At 48.3% G+C, this 15,891-nt stretch overlaps 1 protein-coding gene across 6 annotated transcripts in view; it reads left to right on the top strand.

Annotated features, from left to right (window-relative positions):
- The window catches only part of LMBR1 (limb development membrane protein 1), a 124,074-nt gene that overhangs the window by 78,424 nt on the left and 29,759 nt on the right, over positions 1 to 15,891 (top strand). For 5 of the 6 annotated variants that reach the window (XM_084897534.1, XM_084897538.1, XM_084897536.1 and 2 more), the window contains 3 exons: positions 2,147 to 2,219; positions 11,663 to 11,743; positions 15,765 to 15,841. In XM_084897534.1, coding sequence (XP_084753660.1) covers positions 2,147 to 2,219; positions 11,663 to 11,743; positions 15,765 to 15,841 — 231 coding nt within the window. The remainder of the gene's footprint in view (positions 1 to 2,146; positions 2,220 to 11,662; positions 11,744 to 15,764; positions 15,842 to 15,891) is intronic. The other variant, XM_084897535.1, reaches the window with a different exon arrangement.

The raw sequence follows: 15,891 nt of genomic DNA, 5'->3' as shown, positions 1-15,891 counted from the left end.
GTCCCAAATGTTGGCAGAGTGTGACCTCCTGAGCATGGTCTTGGGCTGCGCGCTGCTCTCCTGGCCACTCGGCCACTTCTCCCTATGTCTGACCTGGTGAGGACAGGCAGTGCGAACACGCTCACACACACAGAGCCAGCACCTTCTTCATATCCCCTCCCACGCTTCTTCCCCAGATCCGTCTGTTACTAAGAGGATCTTGAAAATGCTCGTTATATTTGCTGTGTGCTTGCCATGAGTACTTTGCACACGTAATTCACTCCGTCCGGTGGTGGCAGACATGCAGGCTCGGGGGTGGCTTCTCATTTACCGGCTGAGTTGTCTGCAGCTCATGGAGTGGGATGCTTGCTCCAGGTCACTGGCCTGAGGGGACAGCAGGGCAGGATCAGAGCCTGACTCCGGGCGCTGCTGTCCACAGAGCTCCAGCATCCCTAGCTGCGGCCGAGCACGAGGTGTCTGCTCCCACTGTGACATAGTGTCACCTCTGGCTGGGCGCCTCCCCTCCTTTTGGTGAATTAAGCACTGCCACCACCAGCAGCACTGGCCAAGGCCCTGCTCCTCGGCGGGGTCTTTCTTCCCCTGACCTTCTGTAACTGTACTTTAGCTTCTGTTGTGACATTTAAGTCATGTTTGAGCTTACCACATCTCTTCTGGATGCTGGAACACATGCCACTTGAGGTCCAGGCCTGTTCTGACCAGAGTGGTTAAGGCGCAGGCTCCAAAGGCAGATGATTCTTCTTCACTAAACCTTTGTTTCTTGGCAATTCCAAGATGGGGTGAGAGCAGTATATTTTTAGGGTATTGTAGACTCAAGGGCACGATGCACGCAAATTCTTACCTCAAATACAGGGGTGGGCAAAAGTGGGCCTGCAGCTGTTTGCGTGGAGAAAGGCTGTGATGCTCGCAGGAGCTGTAGCAACTGTGACCCCACTTCTGCGCCCCCCGAGCCCTCCCCTCCTGCTACCACCGTCATTCCCACAGCAGACCTGTGGGGTCAGTCAGTGTCTGACTGTTTGCCAGTATGAGGATGTCCTTCGTGCGTGTCAGAGCTGAGGCGGTGGTGAGCCCAGGTGGGAAGGTCCGTCCCTGCGCTCCACACACTTGCAGCCCCCTGGCCCCCAGCCCTGCCTCCTCGAGGGCTTTTAGGGGAGCCCTCCTTTCCCAAGTGGGAGGGCCTGGAGTGCTGTCCTCAGAGAAGGCCTGTCTTCCCGTCCCGCTGGCCGCAGGAGGCTCCTCCATGCAGTCATGGGCGCTCATTGCTGTGCTTTGTCAGGAGGTCCGGCCGGAGGGTCAGGCTGCCGGTACTGGTTCAGGTCCTGGGAGCCGTTGGAATCCTGCAGACTTGGCACTTGTGGGATCGCAGGGCTGAGATGTCAGCAGGACAGGAGAGGCTAGGTGGCTCCATCCTGCTCTGTCCCTGCTGCTCAGTCCCGGCGTAACTGGGAGCGTGGCCGGAGTTCATTGCACAGAACATGGTGCCGCCCTGGTGTCCTCCAGGCGCCCCGAGCACAGCCCTGTGAGCACAGGACCTCTCAGGGTCCGCTTTGGAGTCAGTGCGGATAACACCCCACGTGGTGCTGTTGGTTGTGGTTGGTTGTTTCTTATTTGTGTTGCTTGGTGTGACAGTGAGGGGTGCGTTCGTCAGCCTAGTGTCCTGAGGGCCCTTTGTGAAGGGTGGCCTCAGCCACAGGTGAGGAATTGGCGGGAAGTTTCTAGTGTCGCGATGGTGCCGGGAGAAAGCATTGCCCGGCAGGGGGCCGGTATGGATTTCGGGTTCTGAACGTGATGTGAGAAGCAGCGATGAGGAGCCAGGGTTGGGCGGCCGGCATGGGGTGCCCCACTGTATGAGCCTGCGACCATGAGAGTCTGCACTGTGCCTGCCAGTGAGAACTGCAGAGTGGGTTAATCCTTTAAAGTTAAATATACCCAATTTAAATACATGTACATTTTGTGGTGATCAGCTTTTGATGTATCTAGTTATACACTGAAATATTTTTTACTTACTTTGTAAATCAAGTAGCTGGAGCATTTGCATTTTAGATTCCTAGTCACTGAGTGGTAGTCTGAGTCCCAGGCCCAACAGCCAGTGTTCTCATCAGCGGGGGTTTGTGACGTTGCCACATTCAACAGCCTGGTCTTCCTTTAGATCCTGGAGGACCTGGACGAGCAGATGTACATCGTTGCCCTCGAGGAGGAGGCGCTGCAGAGACGGCTCACCGGTAGGTACGCGGTGCGCTCAGACGGGAACCCAGCAGGTATGCGGGAACCTGGCACCTACCTGCGCACTCAGGCGGGGACCTGACGGGTCTGGGGCTGCGCCTCAGGCCTCTGCTGTGCACGCGCAGGACTCAGAGGGAAGGGGCCTTCGGGAGGAAGGGCTGCCGGGACTGGCGGCTTTTGGTCATGTTCCCATTATTCCCCAGCTGATCCCCTAAAATCGAGCAGGGCTGGTTCAGTTCCGAGACCCTGGCCACCACACTGTGCCCACTTCCCTGTCCTTATGTGGCGGCACCGCGACCCTGGCTGCTGAGGCAGCAGAACTGCATGTTGTCCAGTGAGGGACTCGGGGGCAGACACGCGTGTCCCGTGGCACAGCCTCTGACCTGCTCTGAGTGGCGCCTGGCTCTCTGCTGGCAAGTGGGAGGCGTTCATCGTCAGCTGATGGCCATGAGCACAGCACAGATTTTAAAGTGTAATTTCTAATTACTGGTTATGTTTGGCTTTAAATGAAGAACCAACAAAGAAAAGAGTAATGCGTGATGAGAAGTGACATGGTTTGTGTAAGTTTTATTCTTACCTTCTTGAGTGATTTTCACCCTGCACACTTTTCTCTTACAAAGTAGTTTTTAATGTTGAAAATATGCCACCAAGATCAGATTATGGATAGCTAACTGTATTTCAGAATCCTAATTCAATGATAGCTATAAAGTGAAAGGTTTCTTTTAAGTATAAAATATTGAGAAATGGGAAGAAATATACCTATTTTCTTTAATTACAAATAATGAATTTAAATCTTCAACCCAAGAGTGTTCATAACATTTAGAGCGTGTACTTAGAGGAAAGAATTTCAGGTTGTATCTATTCTGGAGAATTCTTGTCAATAATAATTGTGCATTTTAATACCAATAATGTTTAGAGTGGAACTACATGTATCTTTTATCCTTATAACTTTATTAAAGTTACTTTAAGATTTAAGCCTATTTTATTCCAGAATTGTAACTTCAGTTTTTGCTGTTGGCTTTCTAACATGTTATTAAAGTGGCAAATAGAATGATAACTTTGTCCTATTTAGAGTCATGTGGGTATGTAATAAACATGCCAGATTGTGGGAACCGGCGGTCACCAGCCTTTTGGGCCTCACGGGCCCCCAGCGGCTCCTGGGACCGGTGGTCACCGCTGGTAGGAACCACGTCGAGCATACGGCCCAGTATGGGACTGTCTGCACTGAGCCATGTGCTATTTCTTTCTTTATTCTTTTTTTAATTTTTTTAATTTTTTAATATTTTTAGTTGATTTTTTTACAGAGAGGAAGGGAGAGGGATAAAGAGTTAGAAACATCGATGAAAAAGAAACATTGACCAGCTGCCTCCTGCATAACCCTACTGGGTCTGTGCCTGCAGTCAAGGTACATGCCCATGACTGGAATTGAACCTGGGACCATTCAGTCCGCCGCTTCATCCACTGAGGCGAACCAGGTAGAGCGCCATGCGCTAAGTCAGCCTCCGGGCCAGGGAGGTAAAATGTAGTGCTCCATGAATTAAAGAATTTGAGTCAAGTCTAATCCAAACCCAATCAAACCAAAACCATGGCCTTCACTCACTCTGCCCAGCGGGAGAAGTTCGCTGCGGAGTCCTCTAGCTGCTTTGGCTGCTCCAGGCCGGAGGGGCTCATTGCACCCAGAGGCACCGAGAGGGAGACGCCTGCCTGCCAGGGGCTGTGTTACCAGAGGGAGCCAAGCACGGCAGCCCCCAGCCGGCCCCCCAGCCGGCATAGAAGTGTCCTCGGAGGGGCGATGGAAGGTGGGGGGTGGGGGAAATGGGGGTGATAGGGGGCGATGGAGATGGGGAGTGATGGAGGGAGAGGGAAGGTGGGGGGTGGGGGAAATGGGGGTGATAGGGGGAGATGGGGGAAATGGGGAGTGATGGGGGGGAAAATGGGAGCCAGCCCTGAGATCTGTCTGCCATCAGGGAGATGGGGAAAGATGGGGGACATGGGGGAATGTGGGGGACATGGGGGGAGATGGGGGAGATGGGGGAGATGGGGGACATGGGGAGGAGATGGGGGGCATGGGGGGAGATGGGGGGACATGGGGGACAAAGGGAGGAGATGGGGGACATGGGGGAGATAGGGGACATGGGGGGAGGTGGGGGACATGGGGAGGGACATGGGGGGAGATGGGGGACATGGGGGGAGGTGGGGGATATGTGGGGGAGATGGGGGACATGGAGGGGCATGGGGGGAGATGGACATTGGGGGAGACGGGGGGAGATGGGGGGCAGATGGGAGGGACATGGGGGGCATGGGGAGGACATGGGGGACATGGGGGACATGGGGAGGAGATGGGGGACATGGGGGGAGATAGGGGACATGGGGGGAGGTGGGGGACATTGGGGGGGACATGGGGGATATGGGGGGGAGATGGACATTGGGGGAGACGGGGGACATGGGGGGCAGATAGGGGGACATGGGGGGCAGATGGGGGACATGGGGGGAGGTGGGGGACATGGGGGAAAATGGGGGGACATAGGGGGCAGATAGGGGGGACATGGGGAACAGATGGGAGGGACATGGGGGGAGATGGGGGACATGGGGGGAGGTGGGGGACATGGGGGAAAATAGGGGGACATAAGGGGCAGATAGGGGGGACATGGGGAACAGATGGGAGGGACATGGGGGGAGATGGGGGACATGGGGGGAGACAGGGGAGATGGAGGACATGTGGGGGAGACGGGGGGACATGGGGGAAGACGGGGGGACATGGGGGAGACGGAAGACATGGAGGGAGATGGGAGGGATATGGGGGAGATGGGGGACATGAGGAGGAGATGGGGGGCATGGCGGGATATGGGGGACATGGGGAGGAGATGGGGGACATGGGGGGGGACATGGGGGGAAATAGGGGACATGGGGGGAGATGGGGGACATGTGGGGGAGATGGGGACATGGGGGGGAGATGGGCATTGGGGGAGACGGGGGGGACATGAGGGGAGATAGGGGACATGGGGGGAGATGGAGGACATGGGGAGGAGATGGGGGACATGGGGGGGAGACGGGGGGACATGGAGACGGGAGATATGGAGGGGAGATGGGGGACATGGGGGAGATGGGGGACATGTGGGGGGAGATGCGGGGACATGGGGGGGACATGGGGGACATGGGGGGGAGATGGACATTGGGGGAGACGGGGGGGACATGGGCAGATAGGGGGGACATGGGGGGCAGATGGGAGGGACATGGGGGGAGATGGGGGACATGGGGGGAGACGGGGGACATGGAGGACATGTGGGGGAGACGGGGGGACATGGAGACGGGAGATATGGAGGGGACATGGGGGAGATGGGGGACATGGAGGGAGGTGGGGGACATGTGGGGGAGATGCGGGGACATGGGGGGACATGGGGGACATGGGGGGGAGATGGACATTGGGGGAGACGGGGGCAGATGGGAGGGACATGGGGGGCAGATGGGAGGGACATGGGGGGATATGGGGGGAGGTGGGGGACATGGGGGGAGACGGGGGAGTGGAGGACATGTGGGGGAGACGGGGGGACATGGAGACGGGAGACATGGAGGGGAGATGGGGGACATGGGGGAGATGGGGGACATGGGGGAGATGGGGGACATAAGCAGGGGGATGGGAGCCAGCGCTGAGATGCTGAGATCTGTGTCTGCAGTCAGGATCCGCCCTGACTGCTCTGCTGGCGCTGTCCCATCTCCCCCCAGACTGCACCGCCGATGGGCCGGTGGCTGTAGTTTGCTGTTTGCTGCTGGTGGACTGTGTCAGGTGGAAACAGGCTTGTGACAGAAATAGCTGCGGGACAGAGTGGCCATCTGGACTAAGTGCACTAGGAACTGTGATTGTCAGGGTGTTGGTCGTGTTGTGCAGTGGGAAGAAACAAGAGGCCAAGGAACAGCACTGCATGATTTGCTGTTTTAAAGAAAATGGAGATCCTATGGGTTAGTAATAGAAATCCTCCCCACGGGCTTATTACTCCAGTAGTATGTGAAATGTGTTGTAAGTTATATTTTAAATCATTTTTTAAAATCGAAGTTTTAACTTTTTATTCTGGGCTCCTAAGAAGAGTTGCAGTATGATCAAAGTAAAAAACAATTAAAACAATAATACTGATGGCACGTGACGAACCCAGAGTGCATGGCAGTGTTTTGCTGATGGCACACAGCGTGTGACATGCATCCCGAGAGACTCAAACTCTGCTTCCCGTGACCCGGAGAAGCCGTGCCCCTGCCGGACGGTCCCCGCCGGAGCAGCGTGCGCTCCGGAGCCGCCCGCACAGAGCTGAACTTCCCGCTGGCTCTGGAGGCTGGGCGGGCGGGGCCGGAGGCGGTGTCCTTGGTGACAGTGGCAGGCTTCCTAGAGGCTTTAGATGAGCTGCCTGCGTGCCACTGTCACTCAGCGTCCCCCCCTTCCGGCTGCTGCGCGTCTTCTTCCCAGCAGCGCTTTTGGGCAGGCCACTTCCAGCTGCGTCTCAGGTTCACGGACTGCTTGTTGGGCAGCCGCCGCTGCCGGGGTGGGGGCCTGCCGGGCTCCCCCTCAGTCCTGGTCCTCCTACTCTGTCCTCGCGCTCTCCACCAGCTGACTTCCTGTCTTCCTCTTCCCCGTTGTGTCTGCAGCAGCACAGGGACACCTCAGGGCAGGGGTCTCTGTGGTCCCTTCCGTGCCCCTGGCCCCGGGACATTGCCAGACGGAGTGCCCTGGAGGGGAGGAAGGAAGAGGCAGGGTGTGCTGGGGGCATGAAGACAGAGCCCCAGGGACAGAGCCCAGGCCCACAGGCCCCTGAGTACAGCGGGCCGGGGGCATTCCCAGGGAAGCAGGAGGAAGGGGCATTCCCTGATGGTGACGTGCGATGTGAGCAGTGACGGTGCCTTTCCAGACCCGCAGAGGAGCCCAGCGGTGTGGTGTGGGAAGCCCTTTGCACCTCCTGCCAGGCCACGCACATGTCCATGCGTGCACAGTGGCAGTGAGTGGAAGTGAGGCAGAGGCGTGGATGGAAATGTGAGCGTGGCCGATGGGTGTGCAGGTCACTCAGAGGCACCACAATGAGCCAGGATTACTTTTTGTTGTTTAAGTTCAAAGCCTTCACAGTTCTTTCAGTGTCATTTATCTAAATTCTGCGTAATTTATTTTAAACTCTTGTAGGTAGGCTTGAACTTAATGACTCAATGCAGTTTTGTTAGGCACTATTTTTACCTTCATGACGAAAACTTAGTGCATCACTTTTGGTAGCAGTTACTTCCTGCTTGGTTCTAACCTTTTTTAAAGCCTGGTCTCCGAAGCTTCATTAACTCCTTCTTCTTAGGGACACCCAAGACATGCTCGTTCCATTTCCCCTGAGTGGCAGGTTGATGCCTTTGTACCCTGAAGAAGAAAGGACTTCCAGAAAGACACAGCCCTTCCGTGCCGGCAGCGGCTGCAGCCTGCGTCCTCGGTCCGGAGCCGCTGTGGCGCTTTTAGGCGCGTCCAGGTCTGGGGAGGCGTGTGTGCTGCTCTGGCGTCCTGGGTCCTCTCAGAGCACCTCCAGCTTCCTGGCAGACGGCGTGCTGACTGGTCATCACCTACCTGACACCATCACCTCCTGACACCATCACCTCCTAACACCTTAGCTGCCAGGAAGCTGAGGGGAGATGTCCTCTCATGTCCTCCCCTCACTGTCCTCTCGGCGCTACGGTTCCACGCCAGCAATGGGCGTTTTAAGAATCCTGTGCACTGTGGGTCTGTCACGGAGTGACTACCTCAGGTTTGCCGACTCTGGGCCCTGGTCGGTTGGGTGTGGACACAGCACATTGCTTCTTTGGTAATACTGTGCGCACAGAAAAGAATGTCGATCCTGCTGGTAAAACTAGTTAAATGGCTTTTTTCTAGTAAGATATCAGCGTTTGGGTCTAAGGATCTGACACGGAGGAATTCCTTGTTATAGTTCATTCAGTTTTTAGGGTCAAATAATCACTTTCTAGACCATAAAATGTGGCCCAAACAGCTTATTTGTTGCAAGTGAGAAGATGTGGCTGAAGAGATGTCAGCTAATGGGGAATACTTGGAGTAACCAGCTATAGAATGTATTGGAGTCAGGTGTCATGTAGTCTCTGAAAATCAGGGAGAGATCGCTCTATATAATTGCTCCAAATTTGTTAGCAGAAGATGCATTTCATACACACGAGCTCCTTGTTCAGCCACAGCCTGCTTGGATAACAGTATTCTCCATAGGAACATGTATACATAAATAAATGAGTTTGAAAAATAATCCAGGATAAGGTCTATCAGTAACTTATCTAAAGTAGAAAAAAGCCAAACGGCTACTTTAATTGCACATTTGTTTCAAATTTTCTATCTTGTGTGTCATCATTTATAGTGAAAGTATGTTTACATTTTTAAAATTGTGCTGGATATTGAAAGTTTTATGTTCTTTACTTAGTCATATATTTGTGGCTATGTCAGAAGTAAATAGAAACTCTTATTGTTACAAATATTAGCATTCAAATGGAGCTGAGGAGTGTATGGGTTGTCTGTCTCTTCTGGAGAGGAAGTGTCTGTCTGTCCTGCCGGAGAGCTGTGGGAGCTGAGGATCCAGGCTTCTGTTTTCACAAGCGCTGGGCTCTTCTCCGGGCTCCGTGCGGCTGCAGCCGGTGCCCGCCGTTGAGGGCACGGAGCCTGGGGACTTAGCAACAAAATGGTTTGCCTAAGTGATCCGAAGTGATTGGAATACTTGAGTGACCTCACATTCTTGGTTGTAGAGATCACCTTGGTCAGTTTAAAGTACAAAGTATAATAAAAACTTTACTTAGATTAAGAAAATAATCTGTTTATTCTGGAGGTATCTACTTCCAAATATGAGACTAAGGTTAGGGCACTGCTCCACTGGGCTACCTTCCTATGGCTTCATGGTTTGGGATTGTTTCCAGACCAGGCTGGAGACTTAGATTTGTTTTAAGAAATGCAACATTGAATATTCTAAATTAAATTGTTAGTGTCTGCTCTTGAACACATGAATATCAGTCAGGGCTGTCTTATGTATTAAGAAATTGAATAAGGTCAGATCAGTTATTGAAGAAATGCTGGGCTTTGGGAAACTGCTATCTTGGAAGCAAAATATGAAAATATTTTCAGTAGCACACTAGTTTTTCAGCTTCAGACTGAAGCTGGGGAAGTTGCCTTCAGCTATTTCTTTTCCTGCATCCAAAGAGACGGGTGGAGTAGGATCAAAAATACTTATTTGATCAAAGTTATTGGCTCAGAAGTCATTCTTACCGATGTGAGGAAGATGAAAGGCATTGTTTTTACTGCGTGCAGGTAACAGCGTAATTTTGAACTAATTGGTGTTGAACTGCCAATCACCTGGGGGAATGCAAATAGATACTCTTACAGGTCCCTTTGAGGTAGTGAAGTCTTGTGTCGAGGCTGGAAGGAAAACAGAATAATACCGTTAAATTGACCTTAAATGAGCTGCCTTGTGGTTGTCTTGGAGAATCCCTTTTTATTCTCCTGACTAGCCCAAACAGGTTTGTCTACCAATTGGACTTATTGACTAGACGATGCTGACGGTGAGCGTCCCGTCGTTTTGAAGTGAAGTGGCGGTGATATAGTTCTGCAGGATATCGAGGTGCTTTCGTTGGTGCGACTTAAGTGAGTGTGCCATTCCAGGGCTTGTTTGCAGTTGTCATGGTTCCTCCCAGCACCATCCTTCCTCTGGTCACTTCCCGCGGAGCGTTCTGCCCGACCAAAGGTGGCTGTGCTCACGGGGATGCGATGGTGCCGGGCAGGGTGGTGGCTTTGAGATCTGTTATTCCAGATGAAGCTGGACATTTCATGAAAGCGCCATTTCTCTGAGGACAGTTAGAATGTCTTCTTGATTTCTGTGTGCAGGTCAGTATTTATTAACTGCCTCCTGTGTACCTCGTATGTTACCCTAAACAAACATACAGCATTCCAGAATACCACTTTCACGATTTTACTTGGAAAAACAGCAGTGTAGGCATTTGTATTGAGGTTGGTAGACGCCAAGCCCGCCAAGTAGTGTCTTGCTTCCTAATTTTAAAGTGGCAGCAGCAACCCCTTCTGCTCTGACAGCTGCCTCCTTTCAGAGTTCACAATGCTCTCACATGATTTTTGTAGTCCTGGACTGCTTACTGGAATAGCATTTCTTTACAGGCAGAGGGAATGGGATGTATTTGGAATTGTATTGGTAATTAATCACATATAGAAGTTAAATGAGCATTACCCTATAAAAAGTAAAATGTACTTATCTCTAAGACTATTCAAAGACACTTGAAAATGGTACACTGCTCTGCCCCCTTCCTGTAGATCTCCTGTTAAATGGAAATATCCATTAACTTTGTAACTTAATTCCTTTCTTTTTTGCTTTGCCTACCAGAAACTCTGAATTTCGTAGTTAATATTGAGTAGTTTAGGGACACACTACTTGAATATCTCTGTTCTGTCTTCATCCCCATTCTCTTATAAATTGTATATCGAGAGTAAAATGATTAAATTCATGACTTCTGGGGACACCGGGTATCACTCCAGGGCATTTGAGACCTCAGTGCCCCGAGCGAGAGGGTGTCGGGTGTGTCTCCAGTGAAGGATGGAGGGGCAGTTCTCATCTCCTAAGCATCATAGCGACTGGTCGAGTGGTTGAACTCTCAGTGGAACTCTGGTTGAGAGGACAATTTGCATATTAGGCTTTTTTTATATAGGATTATAATATTTGGGGGGAAGTAACCTTTAAATATCTCCTATATGTCAGTCGGTGCTCATACCTTTAACTCAGCAGAGTGTGTTTGGGAATCTGTGCTACAGAAGTAACAGAGCAGATGACCTGGGTGCCTGTAGATGTGTGCACTGCAGCGTTGTTTGTATCAAACCATCGGAGGAATTTGACTTCATAAGTGGAATAATCTTGAATAAAGCTGAAGGATGTCCCCACCTTGGAATAATACATATTCAGCTGTTAAGGACTTGTCATTGTCAATGTGGACGCATCATTGACTAGGAAAGCAAGTGGAAAAATAATGCATCTGATTCAACCCATTCTTATAAACCCCATGCATACATGTGAGTGTGTGAATACGCACCTGAACATGAAGAAAGGCGTGGACGCAACTGTTGTCACTGTGGGAAGGTGGGGTGGAGAAGAGATCTTGCTTTTCTATTACTTTATAATAAGCACATACTTTTATAATTAATAAAAATTAATAATAGATCCATTTAGAATTTTACCAAAGTAATACATTTTCTAGGAAACATTTAGTGTTTCATCAAGAATTTGGTTAAAAAAAAGTCCTTTTCTGTGAATCACAGCAGCATTGTTTTCATTCTCTCTACTCAGCATTTGCAATGGGTTACTTTTATATTTTAACTTATTGTGAGGGCCACTGTTCTGTGCTCCTAGGGGTTCTGTTGTTTTACGTATATGTTTGCTTTCCACAGGACTGTCTTCATCCGTGGACTACAATGTAATGGAGCTGGAACAAGAACTTGAAAATGTAAAGATTTTTAAGACAAAATTAGGTACATTTTCCCCCTTGACTGGATTTCTTATTAAAGTCTTTCCTGTAGTCTGAAATATTAAAAAACATATGAAATATTTAGTTGAAGTTACAAGCTTTCAATCTGTCCAAGCCATTTGGGGAGAGGATAAGCAGGCATTGATTCACTTTTTGTTTTGCTTTTTATGTTTACAAAATGAATTTTAAAAACAAACTGATGTTTAAAAGTCTCGTCCTATTGTCTTTTTACTTGTATTATTCCTGACAAGTAATCATCTGTCATCTTTATCTTTTATTGTGTCTTTATCTTCTTTTCAGAAGATTTAGAACAATTGATTTAAAACAATTTTATTGTGATGTGCCTTTGAGTAATTTTATTTGTTTCTTATCCTCTGGGTTCATTGATTTTTTTTTGACCTGGGAAATTGTAATTGTCATCTCATGTGGAAACTTTTTGCCATTATTTTTCTAAGTGTTTTTCCTTCTTCTCTTTGTGCCTCCCTCTCCAAGGACTCTAATTCCATGTGCAATAGCTCTCACAAAGTTGCCCCTAACTCAAGGGTGTTCCTTCATTTTTCATGTTTTCTCTTTCCTCTGTGTGTTTCATTTCAGGTAGTTTGTATTGCTATGTCTTCATGTTTACTAATTTTTTTCCTCTGAGTGTCTAGTCTGTCTTTAATCCCACCTATTTTATTTTTTTCTCAGACACTGCAATTTTTATCTCTTGAAGTTCTGTTTAGGCCTGTTATATATTTTCCATATGTCTAATTAGCATCTTTAATTTGATATCCATCTTTTTGAAAATATGGAATACAGTTTTAATAATACTTTTAATGTTTTTATCTGCTAATTCTAACATCTGTGTTTATTCTAGAAGAGTTTTAATTGATTGACTTACTATATGTTTGTGCCTGTTTGCATGCATGGCAAGTTTGGATACTAGCTACTGTGACTCTTACATTGTTAGTGCTAATATTTTTGTGTTCCTGTAAGTGAGGAGCTTTATTTTGGGATGCAGTGAAGTTACTTAGAAACAGTTTGGTATTATCAGGTCTTTCCCTGAAGACTTGTTAGGCTGGGCCAGAATGACATTTCATCTTGTATGGTCATGGTCGGCAAACTGCGGCTCTCGAGCCACATGCGGCTCTTTGGCCCCTTGAGTGTGGCTCTTCCACAAAATATCACGGCCTGGGCGAGTCTATTTTGAAGAAGTGGCTGTTAGAAGAAGTTTAAGTTTAAAAAATTTGGCTCTCAAAAGAAATTTCAATTGTTGTCCTGTTGATATTTGGCTCTGTTGACTAAGGAGTTTGCCGACCACTGGGCTAGGGCTACTACCCTGTTTCCCTGAAAACAAGACAGTGTCTTATATTAATTTTTTCTCCCAAAGTTGCGCTAGGTCTTATTTTCAGGGGATGTCTTATTTTCGGGGAAACACGGTAGTAATAGTTTCCTGCGACTGACGCAAGACCCTTCGAAGCATTCTACCCAATGCCCCAGTGACTTGAGGGAGCAGATGATTTTTGACCCTTCATGATTGTTGGATGCTGTTCCTTTCACTCATTTTGGCTGGTTCTTTCATCAGCCGTGGGTGCTTTCTTCACATCCCTCAGCTGATCGTCATCCTGCTCGTCCTTGGGGTTTTCTCTGTGCAGTAGTCTCCCCTCTGGCACTTGCTCTGCAAAATCCCGCTGACTTGGTGTCTTCAGACCCCATTGTATGCCCTCAACTCAGGGACTGGGTTCCCCCCCCTGCACGAGGGCCTGCCTGGAAGCTCTCCCAGAGTGAGCAGGGCAGACACAGGGCTTGCAGCGTTTGTTCCCCATCTTTCAGGGCTATTGCCCTTCAGTGATCAGATGTCCCAGTTGAAAACTGTTGTCTTCACAAACATGTATTTTTTGGTCTTTGAAATGTTTCAGGCTGGACAGTAACTCTGGCCCCTGTTGTTACTCTGTCTTCAGAAGGGCAAGTCGAATATTAAGTTGTTGAAAATCATATATGCAGTTTCAATCATTTTAATTTCATAAACATCATTACATTGCTGCAGGTTATTTTCTTCATCCTGCTGTTGATGGATGTTTGATGTGTTTCCAGTCTTGTGTTAATGTGAATACTATTGGTATAGACATTCTTCTCGCATCTCTTGGTTCAAGTGAAATCATAGGATCACTAGGTGTTCTGTACAACGTTTTCAGATGACACCAAACTTTCCCAGGCAGTTGTGTTCCTTATATTCCTGCGAGGGGCCTGAAGGCTCCCTGTTGCCCTCATCTTTGCCAGCAGTCCACAGGGCTGGGCTTCTCCATTTGTACCAGTTCAGGGCATCCGACTTGGTGTTTCAGCCTGCATGACTCTGATTTGTGTTTCCAGAGTTCATTTAGCTTCTGCTGGAAAAACATTTGTAAGTATTTCATTCAGTGCTGGTTTGCTGGCAACAAATTCTCTCAGTTTTTGTTTATCTGAAAACATTTTTACTTTGCTTTCTTGTTTGTGGGGGCGTTTACATGGAATTTCAACTCTTATTGGATAATTTTCATCATTGTAAAGATGCCATCCAAAGTTGTCTTTGTGCCCTTGGGGAGGGCTGCTAAGATTTCCTTTGTCTTTGTCTTTCTACTGATCTTCCTTCCAGCAGTTGTAACTGCTGTCAAAATGATCACACTCATCTTTAGTTACAGTATTCTTTTCAGTTCTAGAAATTCCATTTGATTATTTTTCTAGATTCAATTTGTGACATTTGCCATCTCATCATTTGTCTTATTGAGCATGGTAATCAGTTATTTTAAGGCCACTTCCTGGTAAGTCCAAAATCTGGATCAGCTGAAAGTGTTTCTGTTCTTTTTTCTTTGTTCTATCTCCTGATAAAATTTGATTAAACACTAGACATTTTTTATGTCATTGTAGAAACATGGTTGATATTTTCTTCTTTTTTGAAAGGATTTACTTTAGCTTCTGATAGGCCGTTAAGAGTAGAGACAGATCCCTTTAATCTGAGAGAGTTTGAGACTGGGTTTTGGTCTTTTCTAGGCTGGTCTAGTTCCAGTTTGGTATTGCTCCTGGAACATAGCTTTTCCATGGTGCTGAAAGCTGGTTGTTTTATTGTTGACTATCATGCTGTCTTCTTCCTGAACCTTGAACTCTAGTTTTACCTTTTAAGAAACATGAGCCCGGTGGAGCCCAGCTTGGCTTCTCTGCCCAGAGCTGCACCCTCTGTCCATCCCTCAGCTGCGCCTTGCAGGGGCGGGGCTGCACCAGCCCTCCTTCCTCTCCTCTACTCTGTGAGCCTAGCCTCTCAAGCGCTGGCGGCTCAGTGGCCCCAAACTTCTGTTTTTGTCTCCTTGGCCCTGCTGAGTTTGCTGAAAGCTTTGCTTTAGGAAAGTTGGTTTTCTTTCACCCACTGATTTCTGCTTATTTCTCAGCCTTGTGGGTCCATGCAGTTACCTCTGGAAAATATGGGGGGAAGGAGTGTGCATTCATTTTGCAGAACACTGGCCCTCAGTGTGGATTGTCATGGTAATTCTGATACCTTCACACAGATTTTTAATAAAATCAGTTTGCTCCACCTTCTCCAGTTGTTTATGGCCGGGACGGTTGTGACGTGAGGTCGCCCCTGGCAGCCCAAAGTGGAAGTTTGCCCTCAGCCTCTAGAAATGGGAGTGATGACTTGGGGATGTGAGAGTAGAGGGGATTTTTACTCCTATTACTTTAGTCATTCAAATCTGTGTCAGTATATAAGTTCATGTCAAATACAAATATTTCTATATTTTCAGAGTAAGCTATAAATTACCAATTTATTTCATTAGCAATTGAAATGTCTTTAAAGAGCTAAAATTTAAGTATCACAGAACTAAGTTGTTTAATGTAGCAAACTAACTCTAAATTTCTGATTTTTATAGTTTGTGGAGGAAAAGTAAAATAATTCTTTAAAAAATTATACAATATAAGAATAAAGCATTCTAGCTATAGTAGTAAGGAATAAAAATGGGAATGTAGAGAGGATTTTTGGCCATATCTGAAATCTTTTGTTGTGTTGTTTCTCTTACTAGAGAGGCGAAAGAAGGCATCGGCTTGGGAAAGAAATTTGGTGTATCCTGCGGTCATGGTTCTCCTTCTCATTGAGACGGTAGGAACTGATTTGCCTGGATGCATAAAGCAAATTATTTTATATTTACT

This window comes from Pipistrellus hanaki, assembly GCF_964339955.1.
Source record: "Pipistrellus hanaki genome assembly, chromosome: 10".
Lineage (NCBI taxonomy): Eukaryota > Metazoa > Chordata > Mammalia > Chiroptera > Vespertilionidae > Pipistrellus > Pipistrellus hanaki.
Note: the sequence above shows the minus strand (reverse complement) of the source record. Positions and strands in the feature narration are given on the sequence as shown.